The sequence below is a fragment of the Coregonus lavaretus genome (genome assembly GCF_964263955.1).
Source record: "Coregonus lavaretus genome assembly, chromosome: 18".
Taxonomy (NCBI): domain Eukaryota; kingdom Metazoa; phylum Chordata; class Actinopteri; order Salmoniformes; family Salmonidae; genus Coregonus; species Coregonus lavaretus.
Window position 1 is genome coordinate 47,649,918 of NC_140005.1, and position 16,256 is coordinate 47,666,173.

The window sequence follows — 16,256 nt, forward strand, 5'->3', positions numbered from 1 at the left end:
GCGCATGTTCTTTCCGTCTGTCCCTAGATCAATAGAAATAAGAGGTAGCGGTGTCATTTAATAAAGCTTGCTTTCCAAATCGATACAGATAGATCCAACGAGTCAACAGTATCCCTTTCAGATACCACACATTTACGTTTACATTTTAGTCATTTAGCAGACACTCTTATCCAGAGCAACTTACAGGAGCAATTAGGGTTCAGTGCCTTGCTCAAGGGCACATCGACAGGTTGCTATTTAGTTGTCCACACAGTCAAATTATGCAATGAGCGCACTGCTATAATCTTACCCTCTGAAAATGTATATTGATTTAGCCCGAAGCCATCTAAAAGCACATGTGTTGTTACTAAGGAGTGTTTTGAATCTGCATCTGATCACTCTTTCGGTTCACTCTGCCAGTGTCTAGTTGTTTGGGGACTCCTGGAGAGGGAGTTGTAATGGAGTCTTTAATGAATGTGGTTAAAGACAGACACAGAGCTAAAGATATAAGCTACATCTAATGCCTACACAGCTCTGCGGTTAGAGTAGAACTTGCCTGGAAGGCAGATCTGCGTGTGTGTGTTTGTGTGTGTGCGTGAATCTGTGTGTCATCAGCATCAGTGTGTCCACTCGCATGTGTGAGAAGTCAAAACAGAATGAGAATTAGCTACCAGCAATGTACACACTAACAAACACCTTCTCCTCTCCCACTGAATTCCCCTGCTCTCTGGCTGTTGGTCAACTAGCCAACATGCTAACTACAATATAGACAACTCCCTGGACGCATATTTAAAAATGACAAACCTCACACCTTTTCCACTCTTCTCACCCTCCTCTCCCCTCAGCTCCCCCTGCTCTAAGGCTGTCTGTCAACGAGACCTTGGTGGTGGACCCCGGGAAAGACGTGACACTGTCGTGCGAGGTGACCGCTGGATTCCCTAAGCCCACCGTCACCTGGTCACGCTACCCCAACCCGTTGCCGAGAAACTCGTTTGTAAGGGACGGGACTCTGACACTGCGCTCGGTCACGCCCACTGACTCAGGCTTCTACAACTGCACAGCCGTCAACAACGTGGGGAACCCGGCCAAGAGGAATGTCAACCTCCTCGTCCGAAGTGAGTGTGTGTGTGTGTGTGTCCATTTGATATACAGTCAGAGACGGAAGAGAAAGGGAGACATCCGGCTTTAAAACAAAATCTGATCGGGGTGGGGCCACTCTGATCTACTTATTGCCCCAGAGTGAGACATCTCACTGGCATATTTTTCTGGTCGGGGCGGGTGGGGCGAGCGGGGAGGGGACAATATGTAGACCAGAGCCAGCTGTACTCTCGCGTGAGCATGCCAGATTTAATGGCGGAACCGTGAGCTCATGCGAGAAAGGGAACGCCCACTTACACAGACAGGAACCTTGAAAAAAATGTATATGGTAAAGTTGTTCGTCTGTGTTATCCACCATCTTTGATACAGTCATTGATAGTCACATTCAAAATTATTGGCACCCTTGATAAAGAGGAGCAAAAAAAGACTGTATGAAATAAATAACACTACTGAGCTATATTTTGTGCTCAACAAAAGAGAATATTATTTTATACTAGAACAATTGCTCAGAGAAAGATATTTTGTTTAAAAAGTAATATTTGTTTTCTCAAAAAGATAGGTGTCAAAATGATTGGCACCCTGAAAGATTTTTATGAATAAAATCCAACAAAATATAATCTTGGAGGACAGACCAGGCGCAGCGTGATACACGTACATGTTTATTCAACTAAATAAACACACGACAAAACAATAAACAAAACGAAAACGTGAAGTCCTAAGGTAGATACAACAAACCTTGACTGGAACAAGATCCCACGACACACTAGTGCCAATAGGCTGCCTAAGTATGATCCCCAATCAGAGACAACGAGCGACAGCTGCCTCTGATTGGGAACCACACCGGCCAACATAGATATACACCTACTAGAAAAACAACATAGAACATACACAACAAAGAATATACACACCCTGACTCAACATATAAGAGTCCCCTGAGTCAGGGCGTGACAGTACCCCCCCAAAGGTGCGGACTCCGACCGCACAACATAAACATAACAGGGTAGGGGCCGGGTGGGCATTCCGCCTCGGAGGCGGATCCGGCTCGGGGCGTGACGACCTCTCACTCTCCGCCTCCCTGTTGCGCCCCTGGTCTTGTCTGGACCGCGGCGCGCTCCTTCCCCTCTCCTTCCTCCCACGATACGCCAGGCCCTGTCTGGACCCTGGTGTGGGAGACCCCGAACCTGGAGAGGGGCTGACGTCATGGTCTGGACTGGAGCCGCTGACCGGAGCTGGACTAGGCACCGGTGGAGCGGACTGCTCTGGCTCCGGAGTGGAGCCGCTGACCGGAGCTGGATCAGGCACCGGTGGAGCGGACTGCTCTGGCTCCGGAATGGAGCCGTTGACCGGAGCTGGATCAGGCACCGGTGGAGCGGACTGCTCTGGCTCCGGAGTGGAGCAGCTGACCGGTGCTGGACCAGGCACCGGTGGAACGGGCACGGGCCGTGCCGGACTGGACAAACGCACCACTGGTCTGGTGCGAGGAGCAGGCATGGGCTGGGCCTGACTAGGAACACGCACCACTGGCATGGTGCGAGGGGCAGGAACGGGCCGGGCCGGACTGGCGACGTGCACCACTGGCTTGGTGCGAGGAGCAGGAACAGGCCGGGCCGGACTGGCGACGCACCCCACTGGCTTGGTGCGAGGAGCAGGAACAGGCCGGGCCGGGCTTGCGACGAGGAGCAGGAACAGGCCGGCTTGGTGCGAGGAGCAGGAACAGGCCGCCACCACTGGCTTGGTGCGAGGAGCAGGAACAGGCCGGGCCGGGCACCACTGGCTTGGTGCGAGGAGCAGGAACAGGCCGGGCCGGGCTGGCGACGCGCACCACTGTCTTGGTGCGAGGAGCAGGAACAGGCCGGGCCGGGCTGGCGACGCGCACCACTGGCTTGGTGCGAGGAGCAGGAACAGGCCGGGCCGGGCTGGCGACGCGCACCACTGTCTTGGTGCGAGGAGCAGGAACAGGCCGGGCCGGGCTGGCGACGCGCACCACTGGCTTGGTGCGAGGTGCAGGAACAGGCCGGGCCGGCGACACGCACCACTGGCTTGGTACGAGGAGCAGGAACAGGCCGGGCCGGATTGGAGACGCGCACCACTGGCTTGGTGCGAGGAGCAGGAACAGGCCGGGCCGGAGTGTGGAGGCGGAGTGGAGGTCTAGAGCTGGCACAACCCATCCTGGCTGAATGCCTACTTCCGCACAGTATGTGTGAGGCATCAGCACAGGACGCACTGGGCTGTGCAAGCGCACTGGCGATACAGTTCGTAGAACTGGCGCAGGATATGCGGGACCGAGGAGGCGTACTGGAGACCAGGAGCGTTGAGCCGGCACACCCAGTCCTGGCTGGATGCCCATCTTCGCACGGCACGTGCATGGTGCAAGCACAGGACGTACAGGACTGTGCCGGCACACTGGCGACACAGTACGTAGCTCCGCATAACACGGAGCCTGCCCAGTCATATGCTTCCTCGCGTGAGTACGGGGAGTTGGCTCTGCTCTGACACTAGGCTCCGCCAACCACCCCGTGTGCCCCTCCAATTTTTTTTTCTTGGGGCTGCTTCTCAGGCTTCCTCCTCGACCGGCCTCCTCTGTGTTGCCATTGCTCCTCTCCTGCCTGGGCATCTACCTTAGCCCATTGTCCTCTCCCCGCAAATATCTCTTCCCATGACCACAAATCGGCCACCTGTGACATGGCCATTCGCTCCGCCTGGGCACGCTGCTTGGTCCTCGTTTGATGGGATCTTCTGTCACGTTCGTTGAAGGATTCGTTGAAGGATAGGACAGACCAAGGCGCAGCGTGATATACGTACATGTTTATTCAACTAAATAAACACACGACAAAACAATAAACGAAACATTAAGTCCTAAAGTAGATACAACAAACCTTAACCGGAACAAGATCCCACGACACACTGGTGCCAATAGGCTGCCTAAGTATGATCCCCAATCAGAGACAACGAGCGACAGCTGCCTCTGATTGGGAACCACACCTGCCAACATAGATATACACCTACTAGAAAAACAACATAGAACATACACGACAAAGAATATACACACCCTGACTCAACATATAAGAGTCCCCTGAGTCAGGGCGTGACAAATCTGCATTAACATTCTACTTAAAAACGAAAGTGAATCTAATTTTAAGGAACTTTATTGTGGCCTTCCATGGCTTCCTGTTTCACTTGGGTATGAAAATGATGTGAGTGTAAAATCCCTTTGTCATCTATCACCATGGTAAAAGGCAAAGAACTCACAAATGAAAAGAGACAAATGGTTGATGTAGTCATTGCGTGCTATGAAAATGGGACCAAATACTTCACTTTTCACTACTTTAATACACATACAAGTGAATTTGTCCCAATACTTTTTGTCCACTATAATGGGGGGACTATGTTTAAAAAGTGATGGAATTTCTAAACAGTTCACCCGATATGGATAAAGATACCCTCAAATTAAAGCTGATGTTCTGCACTTTACCCTCATAGTCATTGTATCGTTTCAAATCCAGAGTGCTGGACTACAGAGCAAAAACAACAACAACATTGTCACTGTCCCAATACTTTTGGAGCTCACTGTAATATGATTGATATTATGTGTAGTATAAAGGTGAAACTATGTGAAGGCATGCCATACTGAGATAGCTTCTCAGAATACTAGAACATGAAAAAAAAGCGGTTCGGTACTAGATTTCTTTTTACTTTTTATTTTTTTAAAAGAGTGCTTACTCTGAATTTAGATAATACGTAGTTTTTTTGGGGCTGTTGTATCGTTTCGGTATCGAGTATCGTCTTGGTATTGCGTATCATTTCAGTATTGAGTATCGTGATACTAAGGGCTCTATTTAACAAACCAAATGCAATGGTAAATGTAAGCGCAGGCGGTAGCACTATAGCTTCGGGGGGTGTCAGATATATTAATGCTATTTTCAGTATCACAATTATCGGCACACTTCCTGGCGTTGGTGTGAAAGGGCTGGGTTTTGATGAATAAACAAATTGTGGGTGTGTCGAGGCTTGGCCCCTCACTTGCCAATCAGAACGTGGCCCATGGTGAAATATGTGGTTGCTTCAAGCTGTGTATTTACATAATTGTATGTATTGCCTTGGAATCAACTCCAATTCCAATGTAAGGCAGTTATAGTTTGTTAAATGGCTTACAGAAACAAAATAACAAAATTTAGACCTATCTTTGCTAAATATGTTAACTTGACTCCATTACAGTCCACATTGTAAGTAATTGCATGGTTTCAATAGCATTCACACTGATAGGCCTACTGTAAATTGCCAAACATTTTCATTAAGAAAGATTACATTTATTATTGATAAGGCCTAAAAAGAGAACTAATAATTCTAATGAAATTCTAAACAAAATGAAAAAACAACTTGTTTTAAATGTCACACTGCCCCGTGGGCATATAATAATACTAACAATAATAATAATAATAATAATAATATTTATTTAGCAGACGCTTTTATCCAAAGCGACTTACAGTCATCTGTGCATACATTTTTACGTATGGGTGGTCCCGGGGATCGAACCCACTACCCTGGCGTTACAAGCGCCATGCTCTACCAATTGAGCTACAGAGGACCACCCATAATATAATATTAAAACAACGCAGACTATGGAGGGTTTTACGCACATCCAAACTTTTCACAGTAGCTGGACAAAGATCCAATATAAAGAGAAAGGGAGAATGTCCACTCACCGTTATACTGCTCCCAAATACCCTATGTTTTATGAACATAATCGGAACCATCTTACAGATCAGATCGCATTCACACATCTCCAGAAGTTGCATTGCATGCGTTGTAACCATACAACCAGGAAGGTAAATCTTTCTAATAAGATTGGTTGTAATAAAATTAAATGAAAACAAGCAGTTATTTTTTACAACAGCAATAAATAAATGTAAAATGTAATGATGTCATAAAATCTCCAGGATAAAAAAGACACGCATTGCTGTTGAACCAGCCTTCGTTATAGTAGGCCTTGGGGAGAGTTTGGGTTTTGAATATATGAAACGAAATGGGAAAAAACATTAGTTTTTTTATGTTTCTAAATACGAAGTATACAGGCACCAAAAGCACATTGGGCTAGTCTTGTTCCATGTGTATATGGGAAATGTGCGTCACGGCTGGATAGGCTGCATTTCCGCTGTCAAGACTCATGCCATAACCAACTGCGTTACCATTAAAACCAGCTTTGATTGGTCTTAAATATCCCTACCAGTGCTGCCTGAAATTAGCACTTTGGATCATGTTTTTAAGGACACGCCTACATTTTTCCCAACACCTTTCATCTGAGAGCAAGCGTGCTGATGTTAGACAGGTAAATTGATGACTCTGGCATTAGGGCTGGAAGATGCTAGGTTTTACATGAAGAAATTGTTAACTAAAGTGCGTTTGACACTAGCACTGGCTTAACGCCAGCCGAAGATAGAGTCCTAAAACTGATATCGGTATCAAAGTCAAAATTCTGGTATCATGACAACGCTGATACTGATACTGAGATAGCTTCTCAGAACGATACTCGCACCCAATACGGAAGTGTTCCGATGAAGCGGATACTAAGCTACAGGACTGTTTCGCTAGCACAGACTGGAATATGTTCCGGTCCACATCAGTCAGCAGCTTCATTAATAAGTGCATTGACGACGTCATCCCCGCAGTGACCGTACGTACCCCAACCAGAAGCCATGGATTACAGGAAGCATCAGCACTGAGCTAAAGGCTAGAGCTGTCGCTTACAAGGAGCGGGACACTAATCCGGACGGTTGTAAGAAATCCCACTACAACCTCCGACGAGGCAAAGCATCAGTACAGGAACTCAAGTCCCGTGTAGCTCAGTTGGTAGAGCATGACATTTGCAACGCCAGGATTGTGGGTTCAATTCCTACGGGGGGGCAGTATGAAAATGTATGCACTCACTAAATGTAAGTCGCTCTGGATAAGAGCGTCTGCTAAAATGACCCAAAAAATTAAAATAACGTTTTTTTAAAATAAGATCGACTCTTACTACACTGGCTCTGATGCTCGCCGGATGTTGCAGGACTTGCAAACTATCAAGGATTACTCAGGGAAACCCAGCTGCGAGCTGCCCAGTGATGTGAGCCTACCAGATGAGCTAAATTCCTTCTATGCTCGCTTCGAGGCAAGCAACACTGAACCATGCATGAGAGCACCAGCTGTTCCAGACGACTATGTGATCACGCTCTCCAAAGCCGATGTGAGTAAGACCTTTAAACAGGTTAACATTCACAAGGCCGCAGGGCCAAACGGATTACCAGGATGTGTACTCAGAGCATGACATTTTCATCCTCTCCCTGACCTAGTCTGTTATACCTACATGTTTCAAGCAGACCACCATAGTCCCTGTGCCCAAGAACGTCAAAGTAACCTGTCTAAATGGCTATCGCCCCGTAGCACTCTGTAGCATCTGTAGCCATCAAATGCTTTGAAAGGTTGGTCATGGCTCACATCAACACCATCATCCCAGACATCCTGGACCCACTCCAATTTGCATAGATCCACAGATGACGCAATCTCTATTGCACTCCACACTGCCCTCTCCCACCTGGACTAGAGGAACACCTATGTGAGAATGTTGTTATTTGACTACAGCTCAACATTCAACACCATAGTGCCCTCCAAGCTCATCACTAAGCTAAGGAACTGGATCCTGGACTTCCTGACGGGCCGCCCCAGGTGGTGAGGGTAGGCAACAACACAGGGGCCCATCAGGGGTGTGTTCTTAGTCCCCTCCTGTACTCCCTGTTTTCTCATGACTGCATGGCCACGCATGACTCCAACACCATCATTCAGTTTGCTGACGACACGACGGTGGTAGGGCTGATCATCGACAATGATGAGACAGCCTATAGGGAGGAGGTCAAAGACCTGGCAGTGTGGTTTCAGGACAACAACCTCTCCCTCAATGTCGGGAAGACAAAGAAGCTGATCGTGGATTACAGGAAAAGAAGGGAGCACGCCCACAATCACATCGATGGGGCTGTAGTGGAGCGTGTCGGAAGCGTCAAGTTCCTCAGTGTCCACATCACTAAATATCTATCATGGTCCACACACCAAAAGAGTTGTGAAGAGGGCACGACAATGCCTCTTCCCCCTCAGGAGGCTGAAAAGATTTGGCATGGGCCCTCAGATCCTCAAAAAGTTCTACAGCTAGACTATTGAGAGCACCTTGACTGGCTGCATCACTGCTTGGTATAACAACTGCTTGGCATCCGACCGCAAGCCGCTACAGAGGGTAATGAATATGGCCCAGTACATCACTGGGGCCAAGCTCCCTGCCATCCAGGATCTCTATACCAGGTGGTGTAAGAGGAAGGCCCCAACATTTTTCAAAGACTCCAGCCACCCAATTCATAGACTGTTCTCTCTGCTACCGCACGTCAAGTGGCACCGATGCACCAAGTTTGGAACAGCTTCTGCCCCCAATCCATAAGACTGCTAAAAAGTTGGGTAAATAATTAATAGCTACCCGGACTATCTGCATTGACACATTTTGCAGTAACTTTTTTGTTTTTAATCATCACATACACTACTGTTTATTATCTATCCTGTTGCCTAGACACTTTATTCCTAGTTATATGTACAGTTGAAGTCGGAAGATTACATACATTTAGGTTGGAGTCATTAAAACTCATTTTTCAACCACTCCACAAATGTCTTGTTAACAAACTACACAAGTAATTTTTCCAACAATTGTTTACAGACAGATTAATTCACTTATAATTCACTGTATCACAATTCCAGTGGGTCAGAAGTTTACATACACTAAGTTGACTGTGCCTTTAAACAGCTTGGAAAATTCCAGAAAATGATGGCTTTAGAAGCGTCTGATAGTCTAATTAACATAATTTGAGTCAATTGGAGGTGTACCTGTGGATGTATTTCAAGGCCTACCTTCAAACTCAGTGCCGCTTTGCTTGACATCATGGGAAAAGACCTCAGCAATTTTTTTGTAGACCTCCACAAGTCTGGTTCATCCCTGTGAGCAATTTCCAAACGCCTGAAGGTACCACGTCCATCTGTAAAAACAATAGTGTGCAAGTATAAACACCATGGCACCACGCAGCCGTCATACCGCTCAGGAAGGAGACGTGTTCTGTCTCCTAGAGATGAACGTACTTTGGTGCGAAAAGTGCAAATGAATCGCAGAACAACAGCAAAGTATGATGGCAGTATCATGCTGTGTGGGTGTTGTTCTGCAGGAGGGCCTGGTGCACTTCACAAAATAGATGGCATCATGAGGAAGCAACATCTGAAGACATCAGTCAGGAAGTTAAAGCTTGGTCGCAAATGGGTCTTCCAAATGGACAATGACCCCAAGCATACTTCCAAAGTTGTGGCAAAATGGCTTAAGGACAACAACGTCAAGGTATTGGAGTGGCCATCACAAAGCCCTGACCTCAATCCTATAGAAAATTTGTGGGCAGAACTGAAAAAGCGTGTGAAAGCAAGGAGGCCTACAATCCTGACTCAGTTACACCAGCTCTGTCAGGAGGAATGGGCCAAAATTCACCCAACTTATTGTGGGAAGCTTGTGGAAGGCTACCCAAAACGTTTGACCCAAGTTAAACAATTTAAAGGCAATGCTACCAAATACTAATTGATTGTATGTAAACTTCTGACCCACTGGGAATGTGATGAAAGATATCAAAGCTGAAATGAAGAATTCTCTACAATTATTCTGACATTTCACATTCTTAAAATAAAGGGGTGATCCTAACTGACCTAAGACAGGGAATTCTTACCAGGATTAAATGTCAGGAATTGTGAAAAACTGAGTTTAAATGTATTTGGCTAAGGTGTATGTAAACTTCTGACTTCAACTGTAGGTAAGTGAATTAAATATCACCAGTTAGCTAACTTCATATTAGCTAGTTAGCTAGCTAGCTTGATGTTGTGGTATCGCGTCGAATGCTGGTGGGTATTGCTGTCAATCAAGGAGTCCGCTTAGGCTGCACCGTGTTTAGAGGCTTTTATTAATATCACGAGGTTACAGCATAAGTTACAGACCCGCGGTGTCTGGAGAAGCCCCGTCCCAAATTAATCTGAATGCTTCTGACTTCTCCTTTGTCTAACCCATACTTATAAACAATGGCAATAAATGGGTTGCTCCCTTTTTCGTCCAATCACCGGTCTCCCCTGGGGCGTCACCCTCCAACTGCTACATTCAAACTAAGATAAACAGTTTTTCTTTGTCCCTCAAGACTAGTCATAATCTTCATACACGACAATGTCTTTATCGTTGTAACTTGAAATGCATTGTAGCTAGGTAGCTATCTCGCTAACAGCCATGGAAGAGGGTGAGATGATTAGCTAGCAGTTCCAGCTGTCAGAGGTGGGAGAGTAGGCTACTCTGGATAGGGCAGGTACCTTTGTGGGAGGGCATTATGAAAATATTCTCCAGTTCCAGTCCATAGAGAGAAAAACTGAGGACAGAGATATATAGCGACAAAATATTCAGTGCTGTCTCATTTGAGTATAATGCAGCCTGCTTCTTTGTGATGTTTTCGGTCCTCAGATACAGAGAGCTGTGAAATCCCAATTAATGTCCCAAAAGAATAAGGGTACATTCTTGTATACCAATTTTGTAAACAAAAATACAGTTTAAAAGTCACACACAATGTGTAAACCTATTACAAGGTTAGCCACCTCTGGTATGGACTTTTTTTTGTTCTCCTGAAATGATGTTTTAGTAATAATAGCCTACTTGTTACTAAGATGTCTAACCTTTACATATGAATTAGCTTACTTTTACACTTTGAAATGATAATGAAATAGTGTTGATTCTTTGAAGTGAAGTGTTTATACTTGATTTAATTGTTAACTTATAACAGGTTAGGAGAACTTACGCAGCAGGTTAGGAGAATTAAAGTAGCAGTTTGGAGAATTAGGTTAAGGTTAGGAATAAGGTTAGGGTCAACTGAAACGCAAACAAATTCAACTTTTGATGTTAATTTGACAAAAGCTGGATCCCATCTAGTCATGAGCCCTTTTCATAGGCATAGATTACATGGTTGCATTCAAGACAAGGTCGTTTTTATTGATCTGTTGTCAGTGTCAGCAGAGTAGGCCTAGGCTACCGTCGTATTAAAAAAGATTCTGCTAATGTCTCTAGTGTAGTAGAATTGCATGAGATTTTTATCAAAGGCCACCTTTTTCCCATGCAAAGGAAAGAAACATCTCTGATATAGCCTATAGGCCTATGCCACTACGCGCTCATTAATAGCCAAGATTATGACTATCCAATCTACTCATCACATTAGGAATATTAGGTTTACATTAGTCTGCAAATGCGATGATAGATGCATGCAATCCTTTGTTACCCCGAGTGGCGCAGTGGTCTAAGGCACTGCATTGCTAGAGATCCTGGTTCGAATCCAGGCTCTGTCGTAGCCAGCTGCGACTGGGAGACCCATGGGGCGGCGCACAATTGGCCCAGGGTAGGGGAGGGAATGGCCGGCAGGGATGTAGCTCAGTTGGTAGAGCATGGCGTTTGCAACGCCAGGGTTGTGGGTTTGATTCCCACGGGGTGCCAGTTTGAAAAATAAATAATGTATGCACTCACTAACTGTAAGTCGCTCTGTATAAGAGCGTCTGCTAAATGACTAAAAATGTAAACATTATAAAGGTGCATTTTTATGGTGAAGAAATAGCTTCCCCAAAACTTGAAACTCACAGGCCGACTATATAAGAGACACATGCTAACTAATAGCTAGACTACAAGCTCTCTAGTTGGCTAACTTAGTCTTGTTGTTAGGTTTCTTCGCTTTTCTGAAAGTTCTTGAGTCTTATAACCTTGGTGTTTCATGATTGCAGGTATTCTGTAAAAATATTTTTTTCCCATTCTCTTTTCTGCGTTGTTAGAGCAACCAAATACTGCACAGAAATTGACTGTGGTGATGAATCAACTAGTTTTAGCTACTGTTATCATGCAGCTTGGGGTATCCACTCAGCTGTTGTTGTCGAAAGAATTGATGTGGTGGTCTTCCAACATGGCTTCCAGGAGGCGTAGTACGTCAACTGGCAACCCTCTATAGCGCATTCTTGTCATGCTATGGAAGAGCTCATATTTAGGTATCTTAATAGATGCATCATTACAAAGACAGTGTAGTGTCATCATTGTGGCTGTTCTCAAAAGTGTGTGCCAAAAGGGCAAACCACATTTTGAAAATTATGCTGACATATAACTTGTACTAGCCCCATTTCCCCTACTGGCCGGTATAGGCCTGTGACTTACCTTGTGCTGCTTCTTCTCACTGAGGTCAATGGTGCATGAAGATCCCCACAGGGTTGAATCCTCAGGGTACATTTTACGGATCAAATCGTGTAGTTGAGGGTCATATCATAACTCTTTCATAACTCATTAACATCCGTCCTCCACATCACAATTAAGTTGGTCATACTGGTCTATGACGCACACGTGAAGGGTATATGTATGAATTCTATGCAGTCAAAGGAAAGTCAAGTCTATTTTCCCCATTCATAAAGCATTTATAGCTAAGCACGTCATGGTAATTAATTATGAAGTTTGCCACTGATCTATTAAACCAACATTAAAGGTCTATGAAAAAGAACGCCACCATGTGGTGGTCTCCGATAAAGGTGCCGGTTTAGATATAGGTGCTACTGTCCCGGTGTCCTGATAGGAGGACAGAAATATCCACCGGGAGCGAAACATACACAGTCTCCCAATCTTGTATGCACGGTCCCCGAACCCGAAGGCTAAACCGGGAGGGTTCCGGTGGACAGACAAGTCACAAAGACAACTAAGACAAACACTCAGTGCCGCAATACTGGTTGACCAAACCGAGTATCGCCCAGGTTGGTGAACTGTCACAAGTAATAAAAAGGACAAAACCCAAACCGAGTGGGGGGACAGCAGAGCACCCAGATGGAGAGGCTAGCTAGCTAGCTCCAAGCTATTAAATAGCTGCAGGTATACATATGCACTTATACACTCTAACATAGAGCTCTTACCAAGTGAATCCTCTCTGGAATGAGCAGAGAAAAGGAAAAGGTCGAAGTAGTGCGGCAGCAGCTATTTAAGGGGGTCAGCACTACCCAGTACACGGGACTAATCTGAAATCCTTACTCGGAATGTATCCTGCCGTGTGGAAGGATACCATATCATATTGGAGTGATCCAATATAGTGCTACATAACGCTAGCTAGCTTACCCTGTGTTTGTATGCTTTACTAAAGTAGTTATTGCTACCTGTGAGCCTGAAATGGGAAATTGAATTTGAATGCTTTGAATATTAATCTTTTAAAAATCTATTCAAGAAAAGTAAAACAGAAAAATGTAAATGTTAGGATTCTTCGGCGACATCCTCAGCAATTGTTTTATGTGCTAGCTAGCAAACATTACATCTGAAAAATTGAAATAAAATGTTAATATTTTCTTCAATGTTCTGTGTTGTGTCTGCATTATTTTTTACAAGTGATGAATGTTCATAAATGCTTTATGAATGGGAAAATAGAAATGACAGTACATTGACTGCATAAAATTCATATATAGATCTTTAAATAGTCCGGGTAGCCATTTGATTAGCTGTTCAGGAGTCTTATGACTTGGGGGTAGAAGCTGTTAAGAAGCCTTTTGGACCTAGACTTGGCGCTCCGGTACCACTTGCCGTGCGGTTGCAGAGAGAACAGTCTATGACTGGGGGGCTGGAGTCTTTGGTCGTTGAGGGAGAGGTTGTTATCCTGGCACCACACGTCCAGGTCTCTGACCTCCTCCCTATAGGCTGTCTCATCGTTGTCAGTGATCAGGCCTACCACTGTTGTGTCGTCAGCAAACGTAATGATGGTGTTAGAGTCGTGCCTGGCCATGCAGTCAAGGGTGAACAGGGAGTACAGGACAGGACTGAGCATGCACCCCTGAGGGGCCCCCATGTTGAGGATCAGCATGGCAGATGTGTTGTTACCTACCCTTACCACCTGGTGGCGGCCCGTCAGGAAGTCCAGGATCCAATTGGAGAGGGAGGTGTTTAATCCCAGGGTCCTTAGCTTAGTGATGAGCTTTGAGGGCACTATGGTGTTGAACGCTGAGCTGTAGTCAATGAATATCATTCTCACGTAGGTGTTCCTTTTGTCCAGGTGGGAAAGGTCAGTGTGGAGTGCAATAGAGATTGCATCTTCTGTGGATCTGTTGGGGCAATGCAAATTGTAGTGGGTCTAGGGTTTGTGGGATAATGGTGTTGATGTGAGCCATGACCAGCCTTTCAAAGCACTTCATGGCTACAGATGTGAGTGCTACGGGTCGGTAGTAATTTAAGCAGGTTACCGTAGTGTTCTTGGTCACAGGGACTATGGTGGTCTGCTTGAAACATGTTGGTATTACAGACTCAGTCAGGGATATGTTGAAAATGTCAGTGAAGACACTTGCTAGTTGGTCAGCGCATGCTCAGAGTACACGTCCTGGTAATCCATCTGGCCCTGCGGCCTTGTGAATGTTGACCTGTTTAAAGGTCTTACTCACACAAGCTACGGAGAGCGTGATGACACAGTCATCCGGAACAGCTGATGCTCTCACGCATCCTTCAGCATTGCTTGCCTCGAAGCGAGCATATAAGTTATTTAGCTCGTCTGGTAGGCGTGTCACTGGGTAGCTCGCGGCTGTGCTTCCCTTTGTAGTCTGTAATAGTTTGCAAGCCCTGCGACATCCGACGAGCGTCGGAGCCGGTGTAGTACGATACAATCTTAGTCCTGTATATGGATGTATATGGAGGGTGCGGGGCAACAGAAGATGAACAGCAGTGAGGATTAGGATTTTAGAGATGGTGAAAGGGCTGATAAAGTGGAGAGAGAGTTTACCGGACTCCACCCGGAGGGGCAGATCCCAAGTGGTGGTCCGCCTGTCGCCGATACCTGGAGGTGGTCTTAAGAAGAGCGGACCGGGCTCTCTTCCAGGTACACCAAAAGCGGTGGGTACATGAGGAGACTAAATAAGCAGAAACTGCAATGACTCTCTGTGGTTACCTGACACTCGCAGGTTGATGGGAACCATACTGTGAGTGACCCTGCCAATAGAGCGTCTGTCCAATGCTCTGGCGTCCATGGGAATGGAAAGGGGTTGTGTGGAGATGCCCAGCTCCGGCACCAGAGTAGCGTCCATAAAGCTCCCGTTGGCCCCAGAGTCCATGAGCACCCGGAGAGATTTAGACCGGTCACCCCACAGCAGGATAGCATGGAGAGGAGTGCGAGTAATGGGAGATGGGAGTACCATAATACAGACAACTTTTGGAGCTCAGTCTGCGTAAACTTTCCTCAGGAGACAATCTAGCCCTGCCCAGTTGCATGGGCTCCGGAGGAGGCGAGTCGACAGTCCGGGGGAACTCGAGTGACATCGGATTCTCTCGGGAATGCAGGCGTCGGGGCCTTCCGGGATTCTTTGGAGGCGAGGGGGAAGCCATGGACAAGCGTGTGTGGTCGGGAACAGACCTCCTCTCCCTGCTGTGTTCCCGTAAACGCCCATTTAACTTTATGGTCAGGGCTATGAGGGAGTACAGGTCCATGGGCAGCTCCCGGGCTGCGAGCTCATCTTTAATTCCCTCTGATAATACGTGAAGGAAGCTGTCGAACAGGGACTTTGGGTTCCAGGCACTCTCGGCGGCCAACGTGCAAAAATCTACCACGTAGTCTGCCACACTACGGAGTCTTGACACAGCCGAAGTAGCTACAGAGCCGCCTCTCTCCCGGACACCGGAGAATCGAACACCTTCTTCACCTCTGCCATGAAATCCTCCAGACTAAGGCAAACGGTGGGTTGTTGCTCCCACACCGCCATTGCCCAGGTGAGCGCCCTCCCGGACATCAGCATTATAAGATACGCTATCTTCAAACGATCCGAAAGAAACAAAGAGGGCTGTAGCTAGAAGATGAGGGAGCACTGGGAGAGAAACACCCGGCACGTTCCAGGATCCCCAGCGTAGCATTCTGGAGGAGGTAAGCGGGGTTCTCGGGAAGCCGGGGTAGGCTGGGGAGATGCACCGCTGGTAGCGGGGTTACTGGGAGTCTGGAAGGTTACCGTGGTGGCTTTCTTCCTGGTAGATAGTCCGCGGAATTGTTCCAACAATGCATTTTAGGCATGGTCATGGCATTCCAACAAGGTATGGAGTCCATCCACAAGGTTATGCAGTAACTCCTCGTGTC

General features: G+C 46.5%; 1 protein-coding gene across 1 annotated transcript in view; it reads left to right on the forward strand.

Annotated features, from left to right (window-relative positions):
- Positions 1-16,256, forward strand: part of LOC311145544 (MAM domain-containing glycosylphosphatidylinositol anchor protein 1-like) — a gene marked incomplete at its 3' end in the record, with an annotated part of 411,583 nt that overhangs the window by 267,104 nt on the left and 128,223 nt on the right. The window contains exon 7 of the mRNA XM_084181813.1: positions 825-1,094. Coding sequence (XP_084037939.1) covers positions 825-1,094 — 270 coding nt within the window. The remainder of the gene's footprint in view (positions 1-824; positions 1,095-16,256) is intronic.